Genomic DNA, 12,781 nt, shown 5'->3' with positions numbered 1-12,781 from the left:
ACGTCCTGGTTTGCGGGTCAGTCAACCCAAGAGATAAGGCCTCGTACCATCAGGGGGGCCGCGTCGATGTGCTGAATCGACGTCCTGGTTCGGTTTGGGTCATCGACCCAAGAGAGAAGGCCTCGTACCATCGGGGGCCGCGCCGAAATGCTGATTCGGCGTCCTGGAGGACTCACATTCCCTTGAATGCAGGTGTTGAAGTGACGAGAGACAAGATGAAGGTCCGTTGGAGCCAGTACTTGGAGAAAGCCCGAAAGAGTTCTTTTCAAGCAGCGGCAAAGTGGACTTTCCCGAGAGACAAGGAGCATGTGGTGGACTTGGAGAACATGATGTTCGGCAGCTTCTATGTCAAGGAACTCCAGCCTATCCTTGAAGGGACGAAGATGCCAGTCATTTTTTGGGATGAAGCGCAGATTCAAGCCGAGTTGTACAAGCCAACCCCCAACACCGCATGGACAGTCAGAGCTCACCGAGGATGTCTCACGGAAGCACCATTCAAGATATTTGTGTTGCCGAGGGCGGCAACAGATTAGGTGGGGGAGAGTGTGACGATCCGCACACTTGAACCCTTAGATTTATTTATGCTTATGTAATTTCATTTTCCATTGTGCATTTGTAGTAAGTATTTTCTTAGTAGTTTTAGAATAGGTTTCCATAAATAGGTATATCGCTATTCTACACTAAACTTGTAAATTCAATGTTTCCTGCTACCAGGACCAAACTATCAAATTTGCCTCTTTGAGAGGTGCTAGTCAATGAAAAACCGCTTCTCATCCAAAAGCTTGTTGTTGCTTGTTGCTTGCTTTCAATAATCGTATTGCTTACTTTTATTGCTTTCGTGTGCCGGACTTGATAATCGTGACTAGGATTCCCGACACACACCGACCCGAGACCCGAGTATCGTGCTAGTGGGCGATCCCTCACTAGTACGAAGATCCTTGTCGCTTGCATCTTGCCTTGAGACGGGCAAGGGTGCGCGCCACGGTCCGGCAAAAGTAGCGGACCGTGACAACTTGTCATCTGCTTCGTATTAACATGACCTACATATGGTTTGTTCCTCCTTCTTTAGTCCTTTGTGTCAAATTAAAAAGTAAACAAATCAGTTGGTCGTTCTTTAAAAGAATTGAAATCTTGTACCAAATAATTCATTGGAACAAAGAAAGTACTGCCAAGTAGAATCCAGTCGCTGTCTCTTGTAATGATCAGAAAATTAAATGTCATTGTTAATTAAAGCAATAACCCAGTCGCTGTTGCATGAACTAGAGCCATATCGCAATGTTTTAAAGACTCCTGCCAAATGTAAAATACAAACGGCAACTTAAACAATCAGAAGTATATTTTAAAAAAACACTAAACTTCTATTCGTGGTTGCGAGCAACTAAAATAGATGATTTCCCGATTTGCTCTTGAAAATTTCCGACAAGCATTGGGAGAAAACTTATAAAACTCCCCTACAAATTCAACCTCATGTCCCTTTGAAACCATTGGAGCTTGGTCGAACCACAAGGAGATCAAGTATTGAGTACTGGTTTTGTCTTAGATTATAGGTTAGCTACGCGAATCAAGAATATGATTGATATTAAACTAATTAACTAAATTAATAACTATCTAAGACTACTAAACTAATTAAACAAGTAATGAAATAGAGATTTGAGCAATAAAGAAAAGTCTAGGGTCCGATTACACCACCGACAAGTTTCATCCACATTCATAAGTCTCCTTAACTAGTTGTCAAGCAACCGATTTAGGAGGAAAACGTCTCAAGGTATCTCCCACCTTCCTTCCGGGTTCGAGGTCAATAAAGGTCAATAAAGTAGTCTCGATTACCTCCCTCGGGTTCACAATCGGTATCCCAGGTCACAACTAGAACCCACTCCCATGGTATCCTAGTCATGGTCTAAGTCATTAGGGCCACATCTAACTTCCCAATTATCCCCCTCCCTTTCCCAAGGGTAGGCTTGTAATTGAAGGTCAAGGGCACCTCGGTTCCCACTCCTGTGTTCAACCTAAGTCGGCGAAACTAGCCAAGTGAAATAACAATAGGTTACCACCGGTGGACAAGGGTCAAGGATCAAGTCACAATAACAATAACAATACACATCCCTTAACCAATCCCAACCGATTATTCAACAACTCATCAAAATCAAGACTTAATCATATAAAATAAACATGTTGGGGTCTAATCAAACCCTAGTGAGAATACTACTCAATAATCATACTTGAATTAACATTAAATATGCTAACTACTACTCTAATAACAATATTAAACATAATGAAAATATAATAAAGATTGAAACTTTAAGTAAACTAATCTTCTATTCGTGGTTGCGAACAACTAAAATAGATGATTTCCCGATTTGCTCTTGAAAATTTCCGACAAGCATTACGAGACAGCTTGTAAAACTCCCCTACAAATTCAACCTCATGTCCCTTAGAAACCATTGGAGCTTGATGAAATATCCTGCATAAATCTATTTCCATTCTTTTTATACGTTCTACAGTTTCCTTTCGACAATATCTCGCAGCACGTAACCTAAAATGGAAATGCTTTGAATCGATAGTGTTACTTAGTAACAAGAATCCTACTAACTCCACGAAATATTTTGATGGGACTCTGTAATCCCACCAGTCGATTTCTACCTCCACCCTCTTGAGTACTCGTCGTAAGGTGCTTGAACGGCGAGAATGTGAGGGGAGTTTCAACCACGGTATATTCTTAGTATTAGTACAAACGCCTTCAAGTTTTAGAGCAAAAACGTCTAGCACGGGGCACAAGTCTAGTAATGACAACACTAAATTACTATCAAGGGTATCGACGTATTGTTTCATGTTTAACGTAACCCTATTTACATTGCGAAACACGGTACATATGCAATTTAGTCTTGCAACATCCAAAGTAATCAAGCCAACACTAGAAATCGCTTCGTAAAATTTTGACATCGACTTCTTTTCTTCATCGTCTAGATGATGATGCTTTTCAAAGAACTTGGAGTTTAGCTTCACGCAACGCAATTGGTTCTTCCTCGAGGCAAACTATCGCAGCTAACGGAGCACAAACATTCAGATACTCTAATTTTGGGGTGTTAATCACAATTTTGCTTTTACTCCCGGACTTCCAGTTTATAAATAATCGTCTTAGATTTTGATTCGAACATTTCAAATAACCATCTGTCCTAGACTCTAGGCACTGATCTAAAGACAACTCTTCAAGCGATAGACAAGATTTGATTAGTTTTCCCAGGAACTCGCAACGAATATAAGAAAAATTAAGGCTTAGCTTCTTCAAATTGGGTAAAATGATGGGATCAGCATCGTTAGGTAACTCCCAATCGACCATTGAGTCCAACTCGATGGATACCAGTGACCGCGTTTGAAAAATATAACTCGGTAATCTAAGCTTATACTTACCATAAAAATAAGAGGGGCGCGTAAAATTGAGTTCACGGACATTCCAGTCACAAATTCGGCGAAGCCAAGAATAGTCAGGAGGCTGCCAATGCTTGCTCGAAAAATTGCCGTCAAATTCGAGATGGAAACGATGGATGAAAGGGGACTTAATTTGCATCATGACGTTAAGAAAAACATCAAAAAATATAAACTTATAATCGGACTTACGATCGCTTATGATAATGGAGGATATGTTCTTCCATAGACCATGCCATCGACGGGATAGTAACCCGGTGACAACGGCTGATCGAAGAGGAAGACAGGAGATAATCACGATAAGTAAATCGTCATGGAGCGAACTCAGCAGGTCATTTGTTTGTTCTACACCTTGAAAGTTGTTATTCGTCCTCCGTCTCTTCTTCGCCTTTTCTTCGACGGCCATCGATGAGGTTTAAAGTGGCTAAAGAGAGTTCAGGAGTTTAACGTTTAAAGGTTTTCACTCTTTCACAAGATCTTCCCAGTGTTTTGGTTGAGTTATGATTTGACCGAGTAAAACCTAATTTGACTTTTCTCGCAAACAAATGAAAATAAACTGGGATATTTCAATATGGTATCCTCAATTTAGACTTGTACTCTGGCCGGGCTCTTTTGGTCAGACCCGGGTCAGGCTAGTGGTCGGGCCGGGCTGTGACATGCTTGACCCTGGTCTGGGCCCGAGATGGGGTGGGGACGGGTTGGGCTGGCGGGCCTAACCTAATTTTTTTCTAAAATAGACGGACCTGGGCGGGACCGGCTGGGAAAATGGAACACGGGCCAGGCCAGGGGACGGGCCGGGCTGGGAAAATCTTTGACCGCCTATAATTCTTGGTTACTAACTCCAAAACTACAAATCTTTTTTCCAAATTAAACATCTCGTAAAGACGAGCAATTTGAAAGAAAAAATCGTTACTTTATAAGGCTTACTTGGAGGGTAAAAGGAGGGGAATGAATATGGGAGTAATAATAAGGTGCATTTTCCATGTTTGGCATGAGAGTAATTATTCACCTCCCGAATCTATTACCCTCATGGAAAGGTAATGCATTACCCACCCTCCTCCCTGGGTAATGATTAAGGGAGTAAAACATACTCTAAGTAATTATTATCCTTATGTCAAACCTATCATCAATGAACTCATTACTCAAGTAATTAACTTCCTCGGTAATTATCACTCAATTAAATTTTACCCCCGAATTATTCCATGGATTCAGGCAAGCCCATAAAGTTGAATCCATGAGTAGGGATGGCAGTGGGTCGGGGACCCAACCCACACCCTTTGGGTCGGACCCTAATGGGTCGGGTCTGGGTCTGAATTTTTGAGACCCGAATGGGTATGGGTCGGGTATGGGTCTTAATAAAATACTTTGGGTCTGGGTCCGGGTCTGATTTATGGGACCCAGACACGACCCATAGACCCGTATAATTAAAAAAAAAACTTAAACTTAACAAACACACAAACACGGGATGACGGGATTCATTTGTTTCCTTTCATTCTTCTCCCCTCTAACCCAAATCCTCCTCTAAGATAAATTCAACTCTCTCTAAACCTAAATCCTCTTGCCAAAATAAATCTATTTGTACTCTTGTAGGACAAGGTTTTCATGTTTGTAGAGGAAAAAGGATAAATTTCTGATTGATGAGCAAATCTTATTTTTCTTTGTTCTTTGCTGATATTGATTGAAAGTTTCCGAGGGTTTCCCATAATTCTTTGGATTTTGATTTACATGGGTAAAAGAAATTAGGGTTTTTTAGGGAGAAATTAGAGGTTTTAATTATTGTTGGATGGTTGAATAGAAGAAATAAATCCAGGGAAGTGAGATGTGTGAAACATTGTTGATTGAATGTTCATATTCGTTGGATGAAGAAGCACGAAGGAGAGAGGGATAAAAGAAAAAGCAGAAAAGGAGGGCACAGTAGAGGGAAAAACTGTGAAACTTTGGACCCGTGGGTAGACCCGGACCAGACCTAGACCCGAAGAGGTCGGGTATGGGTCTATTAATTTTAGACCCTTGCGGGTTTCGGTCGGGTCTGGGTCTAAGGTGAGTTTTCACGGGTCGGGTCTGGATCTAGTTAGACCTGATCCAGACCCGACCCGTTGCCATCCCTATCCATGAGATATAGCCACTCAAAGTTTATTTGGTTAAAAGCATTTGACCAACCATCACTTTTGCAACAAGCTCATAAAGTGACAATTTTTTTTTTAAATCAAAGATTTCGGAAAGACGATCAATTTGGAAAAAAAAATTAGGTCGCGTTCCGATTTCATTACCATGAATTATGCGCGGTCAAAGTTTTTCAGTAAGAAAGGAGAGGTACCCCATAAAATATAAAAAAAATATAGGGCTATCATGTAAAATATCCCAAATAAATTTAACCCATTTATTTAAATACTAATTTAGATCCCGTACAATGAATACGCGGTAATTATAGATTCTTTATTTTTTTTATTACTTATTACTCACTAAAAAACTGAATGCAAAAATATTTAATAAAATTGAGATGTCATGAAATGTATATGAATTTTTTTAAACGCTAAGCTAATAATTTCATTTTATAAATTTCTCAAATTACTTTAATGTTTTTTTTTTCACAAATCTAAAATATAAGTTTTTTTTTATATAGTGCAAATATGCGTTAAATTATTCTTTAACAAAGTTTAGACATTTGTATTTATTAGACATTCATTTTAGATTAATTAAAAAATTAATTTAGTTTGGTGAAAAGTTATATTTTAATCAAAAGTTAATAGTTTAATGCTCATTTGTTTCCGAAGGAAACTTTTTGAGACTTCTTATATATGGTAATGAATATGACTATAACCATATGAAGTTATAACAACTAGACCTGACAAACAAATCGGGTCGTGTTGGGTTCATATCCGTGTCACATGTAAATGGGTAACAAACCCTCCAACCCAAACCCGACCTAATTAAATATCGTGTCGTGTTCGTGGCGACCCACTTACATAAATGGGTCATCAAACCTCAACCCTAACCTGTTAATTTCGTGTCGGGTTCGTGTCGTGTTTTGTCATGTGCATATTTGGAAAGTTTAAGTATATTTATGTGATGGAGGATCAAGAAAAATCAGGATTAATATGATAAACAGGTCATTTGTGTCGGGTTCGTGTTTAGAGAGCTCAACCCAAACCCAACCCAATTAAATATCGTGTCGTGTTCATGTCGATCCACTTACATAAATGGGTCATTAAACCTTAACTGAAAACCATTAATTTTGTGTCGGGTTCGTATCGTGTCATTGTTTGACAGCTCTAATAACAACGACATGTATAATTTCATCGCAATGTCTCAAAGACTCCTGCCAAGAATACATCAATAACAATGTAAATTGCAAATAAAAAATAAAAAGTAGTAGCAAACTGATAAATTAACAAGGTACAATTGTTTAAAAAAATCGTAAAATTTTTCTAAAATTTGAAATTGTCTCCTGACGAACAACTAAAATTGATAACTTTGCGACTTGCTCCTCGAACTTTAGGACCAGCTCTTCGCGACATCTTAAAATACTCCCCTACAAATTCGATCTCACCTTCTATCCAAATCAATGGAAGCTTGTTGAAAACCTTACACAAGTCTAATTCCATTCTTTTTTCACGGTCTACACATTCCATTTCGCGATATTTATCACCGGTTAAACTAAAATGGAAATGCTCTGAAGCAATGGTTCTGCTAAATAACAAGTATTCAACTAATTCTAAGAAAGACTGTACAGGCTTGTAATACTGTTCGCGCAACAAGTATTCAATCTCTATCCGCTTGACAACTCGTGGTACGGGGCGTACATGGTCATGCTTCGGGGGATTCAAGTTCCATCTGAAATGGCTAGAAATATCCCCAAATTTTATGGTTAAAACGTCCAACGCAGGACACAAATCCAGTAATGACGACAGTATTTCAATTTTATAGCACGTTCGCATATTAAGTGTAAGACGAGTTGCATTACTGAAAACAGTAGAGAAATAATGTAGTACCAAAACATCCAATGTAAGAGTTTCGACATTAGAAATCGCTTCATAAAATGGTATCATCGACCTCTTTCCTTCAACGAGCGTACTTGAAAAAGTTGCAAGGCAATATAGGCTTGGGATGAGAATAAAAATCCGGCCACGTTAACTTGAGTTGTTGGACATTGGAGCAACAAATTTGATGAAGCCAAGAATTGAGAGTAGTCTGCCAATTCGTAATATACCCGTCTAATTCGAGGAAGAAACTATGGATGGAAGGTGACCTAATTTGCTTTGTGATGTTACGAAAAACAATAGAGAAAGAAAATTTATAAGGAGACACTCCTAATGTACGGTTGTTTATGTAGATGGATGTTCTATTTGTCCAAAGACCACGCCATCGACGAGATAAAGAACCGGTAACAATAGCTGATCGGAGAGGAAGGTAGGAAATAATTTCGATAAGAATGTCGTCTGAGAGGGTACTCAGTCGATCTCCTCCATCTCCGCCTTCGCCTTCGGAGTTGCTATTTGGTCTCCGTCTCTTGGCGACGGCCATCGATAAGGGTTTTTCACTTGTGTTATGTTATACTACATGTCTACATGTATTCATTTATATAAATACCCCATTAATTTGAATATGGCCCAATCAAAATCATATCCATTTTGTTTTAGCACCCATTTTATGCCCACAAGTAGGGTTGGCTCCGATGGTAAAGAGTCCACCTTCTGACCTTTTGAAGTCAGACAGGGGCGGAGCCAGGATTAAAAATTTGGGGTAGCGAAAGTATCGTGAAGTCGTGAACACAATAACAAAATAGAATTTTTTTTATAAACAATTCGTTTTTTTATTGTCGATAAGAACTAGACTTTCAGTTGACGTATTAGTCTATTAAATATTGTATTTTATTTTATTAGTTACATGGTCATACGAATTATTCTCGCAAAACAAATACTTGATGAAAGGTCTTAACTACCTATGATTTGAGATTTTTTTTTTTTTTTTAGGGAAATGGACTTGGGAATTAGAGAATAGGATATTAGGAGAGATATTATTTAGGTTAAAAAATAATGTGGGTACCATATACAAGCAATATACAACTCAACACGTGAGTGTGTGAAAAAAATTGCTTATTATAGGTGTCAAACGCATTTCCTAATGGATGTACCTGTACTTAATTTACCACTAGACCATATACATTCTGATGCTACCTTAGAAACGTATTATTTATTTATCCTTTGACAAATATCAGCGATATATGAAGTAGCAAAATTTCATCTTCTTTGTCAAATTTTCGGGGTTTGGGGTAGCGGCTGCTACCCATGCTACTAGGTAGCTACGCCTCTGAAGTCAGGGGTTTGATTCCCATAGAGTTAAAATATAGACTTGTTTTTTTTTTTTGTAAAGCGAGGTGTCCACCGTTGACAACGGTATAATCCTTGCCATGGTGCTCTCACAAAAAGGTAAAAAGATGGTCAAAGAGTTTGCTCCATTTTCATGAGAAGGGATTAAACCCCTGACCTCATGGTTAAGGGATGAGGTCGGTGATCTGCCTAGTCCTTGAAGTGGGTAAGACATACCCATGAACCTAACTTTTGATGGTTCCTGGAGGAGTCGGATACTCACATTTTCATTGTTGTGTACAACATATTCTGAACTTGTTTTACGATTAACAATCAAATTAGTATAGCAGAAACTTAAATACTCGGCACATCTTTGCAACATCAACGAAAACAATACATACTTCTACTATAATTATATACACTACTACAAAAACCGTGATAGACATCGGACTTTTTTACTAATAGACATCAAACTTGCCTCCGATGTTAAGTTGAGTGACGTGCATTATAAGACAATAAATCATTTTTCTTTATAAATGAAACCTTTCCGGGAAGGATGGAAATAGATAGCTTTGCCATTGACAGTCGTAATTTTGGGACCATCTTTTCGAGACATCTTGAAAAATCTCCCATTAAATTCAACATCACAACAACTGGAGATCGTTGGCCATCGATAGAGCTTCTTGCACAACTTTAACTCATGTTCTTGATTCCTCAAACAATTAGCCGACGGCAGCCAGTCCCAGTCTTGATGAAAATCATTTACTCTAAGATTGAAGTGCTCCAAATTGCAAGTGCTTCTTAACAAATGCACTATAAGGCGTGATAATGATTTCGCAGGCTTGCAATAAGTTACCCAGTTATCGATTTCCACATTTATCGACTTTATCCTTCCTGAGATGCTTACATTGCCAGGATTTCGGTATAACGGCAGCTTGTTATAATTATCAACACCCCAAAATTTCAAGGTCAAAACATCTACTTTAGGACACATCTTTAACAGTGACAACAAAGTATTTAAACTATGGCTCGATTTCATATTAATTGTGAGCCGAGTAACATTGTGTAACACCGTAGATAAGGCATCTACTGCAGAAATATCAATGGTAAGGATCCTTACTTTAGAAACCGCCTTATACAATCTAGACAATTTATCTTTATCTGATTGATATTGGTGAAGATTAGTAAATTCAATTTTGGTTTCACGCAGCCCAATCGGTTCCTCCTCAAAGGAAAAAGTCATGTATTTTGGAGCAAAAATAGCCAAGTACTCTAAATTTGGGGCATTAATCACAAATGTACCGCTTTGCAAAGACACGACGATATAGCTAACCCAGCAATTTAACGACAATTTTACAAGTGACGGACAAGCCTTAACTAGTTTTTCAATCCATTGATACTTGGGACCAAAGTGAACGGTTAAATTCTTCAAATTCGGAAGATTGATGGTATCAGAATCCTCAGGGAATCGCCAATCATCATACGAGCCACTTTTGGAACCCAATTCAATCGTCACTAGCGACAGCGTTTGGAAAATAACACTTGGTAATGCATAGTAATTATCCCAACAAGAAGTATCACGCCATGTTACCTTAAGTTGATGGACGTTCCGGTTACAAACGTCCTGAATTACAATATCCATGAGAGGCGCCCAATAATCAAGATCAAAGGATTTTTTGAAATCGATATTGAAGGTATGGATAAAAGGTGAGGTCATTTGTCTCATGGTTTCATTCAATGTGGTATCGAGATTATGTAAGTTATAAGTCTCGCGGAAGGCGATTTCAATAGAGGTTGTGTTGGACCAGAGACCACGCCATCGACGGGATAAAGTTCCGGTAGCGATGGCTAATTGGAGAGGAAGAAGGGAAATAATTCCGATAAGAATGTCGTCGGGGAGATAGCTCAGCCTGTCGTTACTTCGATTACTACTTCTTCTATCGTTCTCGTTCGTCGTCGCCATCTTTGCTAAGTTTTCAAAGGTTTTTAGGGTTTATGTCTTTTAGCTTTTTCTCTTTGCAAGAATTTTCTGATTTTGCTTTTTTTTTTTAGGTCAAACTCGGCTATAAGTTTACTATTTCGAATGATTATGACATAATTTAAGAATATTTTTATTCATTAATAAATAACGTAATTTCTTAATTACATGTTCAATTATACGAGCGTACAAATTTCCATAAAATTTTCGTAAATATTCTTCTCCTTATAAAAATAGAAACTAGAATATTGAGATTTTCCTTAAAATAAACATGCCCTACTAATTATATTAATTGGTATAAAGATGTTAATTATTTAACACCAATATAATATGAGTATGTTATATTTTGGAAACAATTAATTAAAAGATAAATAAATCAAGCTAGATTTCCAAAAAAATATAACATTCCGTAATTATTTCGATTTGATTTAATGCATATATGTATTTTTTTTATGTATATATAAACCTTTTAAAATTGCATGGCTAAATAGTTAGTTGCTCATCATGAACGGGTTTTACTCTTTTCATGGACTTTTTTCATTATTTTTCCACAATATGTCATTTGCCTAGAAACACAAAAAAAATCTCTCTAATTCTCTCCCTCACAAAATTAATCAAATTCACAACATTAATCAAATCCGTCAAATTACACAATTATGGATGTTAATTCTCGTATCGATTAAGTAATAATTCTAATTCTCAATCTGTTAATTATATTATATCAAAATAAGGAATTGATTTACACTAATTAAATTAGGGTCTGTTTAAACCGTCACTGATAAATTAGATTTACTGGTTTATCATGAAGTATATACTACACTAAGGATTTTGAGTTACAAATGAGTAATAAATTAAGTCGTATATCCAAGAGTATTGTTCGGCCATTGTAGTTTAAGGTATTCGTTTTTTTTTCCTTTCAATTTTGTTAATTGTTTTGTGGTAGTATGGTAGGGGGTGGACGATGAGTACAGTGTTCGGGTGGTCCGGCGGTGTTATTCATGATTCGTCCTCTCGGTGGTGTCACAAGATGCTTCAGTGGTGTTAGGGAAAGGGGTATATGTGGTGAGAGGCGGATCTGTGAAATCGTCTGATGGTCGGTCTGAGGAGGTCGTCAAGACCAACCGGGAGCGCAAGGGAGGCGGCGGTGAGGGTGGTGGCTGGCGGGTAGTGGTGGTTGGATGGTGGTAGTTAGAGTGAGAAAAGAGTAGATGAAGAAGATAGAGATAGAATGAAAGAAGGGTTTTAGAACGAAAATCATTAAAATAAAAAGGGTATTATGATCATTTACGTTCATGAAAGAGTAAAACTTGTCCATGAATGAGCACCACCCATGCTAAAAGTATTTCATGTTAGCAGTGAAAAGAATTATAATAACATTGGATATAGTAATATGATTGAATAGTTAAAATAACGATCTTAGCCTCTGTTTGGCATGTCAATTCAGGTTAGCTTATTTGACCAAAATAGCTTATTTGACCAAAATTTCAGCTACCTAATTTTTGTGCAAGTGTTTGGCAAGTAGCTTATTTGTCCAAATAAGCTACCTAAAATGAAATGCTACCTAGAGTAGCATTTGAGATTTCAGGTACCTGAAATAAGTTATTTTCCATGTTTTACCCCTTCAATTTATAATATTAAATAATTATTATATCCTTTTACGTCATTTTACCAAAAATCAGCTACCTTTTCTGCTAGTTTGCCAAACATTTTCTATATAATCAGTGTTACCTTTTCAGCTCCCAATTTTCAGTTACCATATCAGCTACCTTTTCAGGTTTCAGTTAGCTTTTCAATTTTCAGGTGCCTTTTCAGGTTTCAGGTATCTTTTCAGGTAGTTTTACTAAACAGAGCCTTAGCAGCGAGCGAGAGTAATGAAAGTAATAGAAGTAAGTAACAATGGGAGTAGTGAAATTGATAATCCATGTCACATTTAAAATATGTAACATCGCATTTGAAGATGTCATGTCACATCAAAAATTTTCATGTCACATTATTTTAGGTATCTTTTTAATTAGATTTTATAGATAAGAGTAACCCAATTAAAAAGTGTGAATTATATGGTACGATGGCT

The 12,781-nt window shown here is 37.6% G+C and overlaps 2 protein-coding genes across 2 annotated transcripts; both read right to left on the bottom strand.

Moving 5' to 3' along the window:
• Positions 1-2,977: 2,977 nt before the first annotated feature.
• On the bottom strand, positions 2,978-3,829 carry LOC141626698 (FBD-associated F-box protein At4g10400-like). Its single transcript, XM_074440400.1, has one exon. It carries the CDS (start codon positions 3,827-3,829, stop codon positions 2,978-2,980), a length of 852 nt encoding a protein of 283 aa, XP_074296501.1.
• Positions 3,830-9,252: 5,423 nt separating this feature from the next.
• LOC141626608 (F-box/LRR-repeat protein At4g14103-like) lies at positions 9,253-10,695 on the bottom strand. The gene has a single exon (XM_074440336.1). It carries the CDS (start codon positions 10,693-10,695, stop codon positions 9,253-9,255), a length of 1,443 nt encoding a protein of 480 aa, XP_074296437.1.
• Between the last annotated feature and the right edge of the window lie 2,086 nt (positions 10,696-12,781).

The sequence above is a fragment of the Silene latifolia genome, chromosome 1 (genome assembly GCF_048544455.1).
Source record: "Silene latifolia isolate original U9 population chromosome 1, ASM4854445v1, whole genome shotgun sequence".
NCBI lineage: Eukaryota > Viridiplantae > Streptophyta > Magnoliopsida > Caryophyllales > Caryophyllaceae > Silene > Silene latifolia.
The sequence above is the reverse complement of the archived record's forward strand: the minus strand, read 5'-3'. Positions and strand labels throughout refer to the sequence as shown.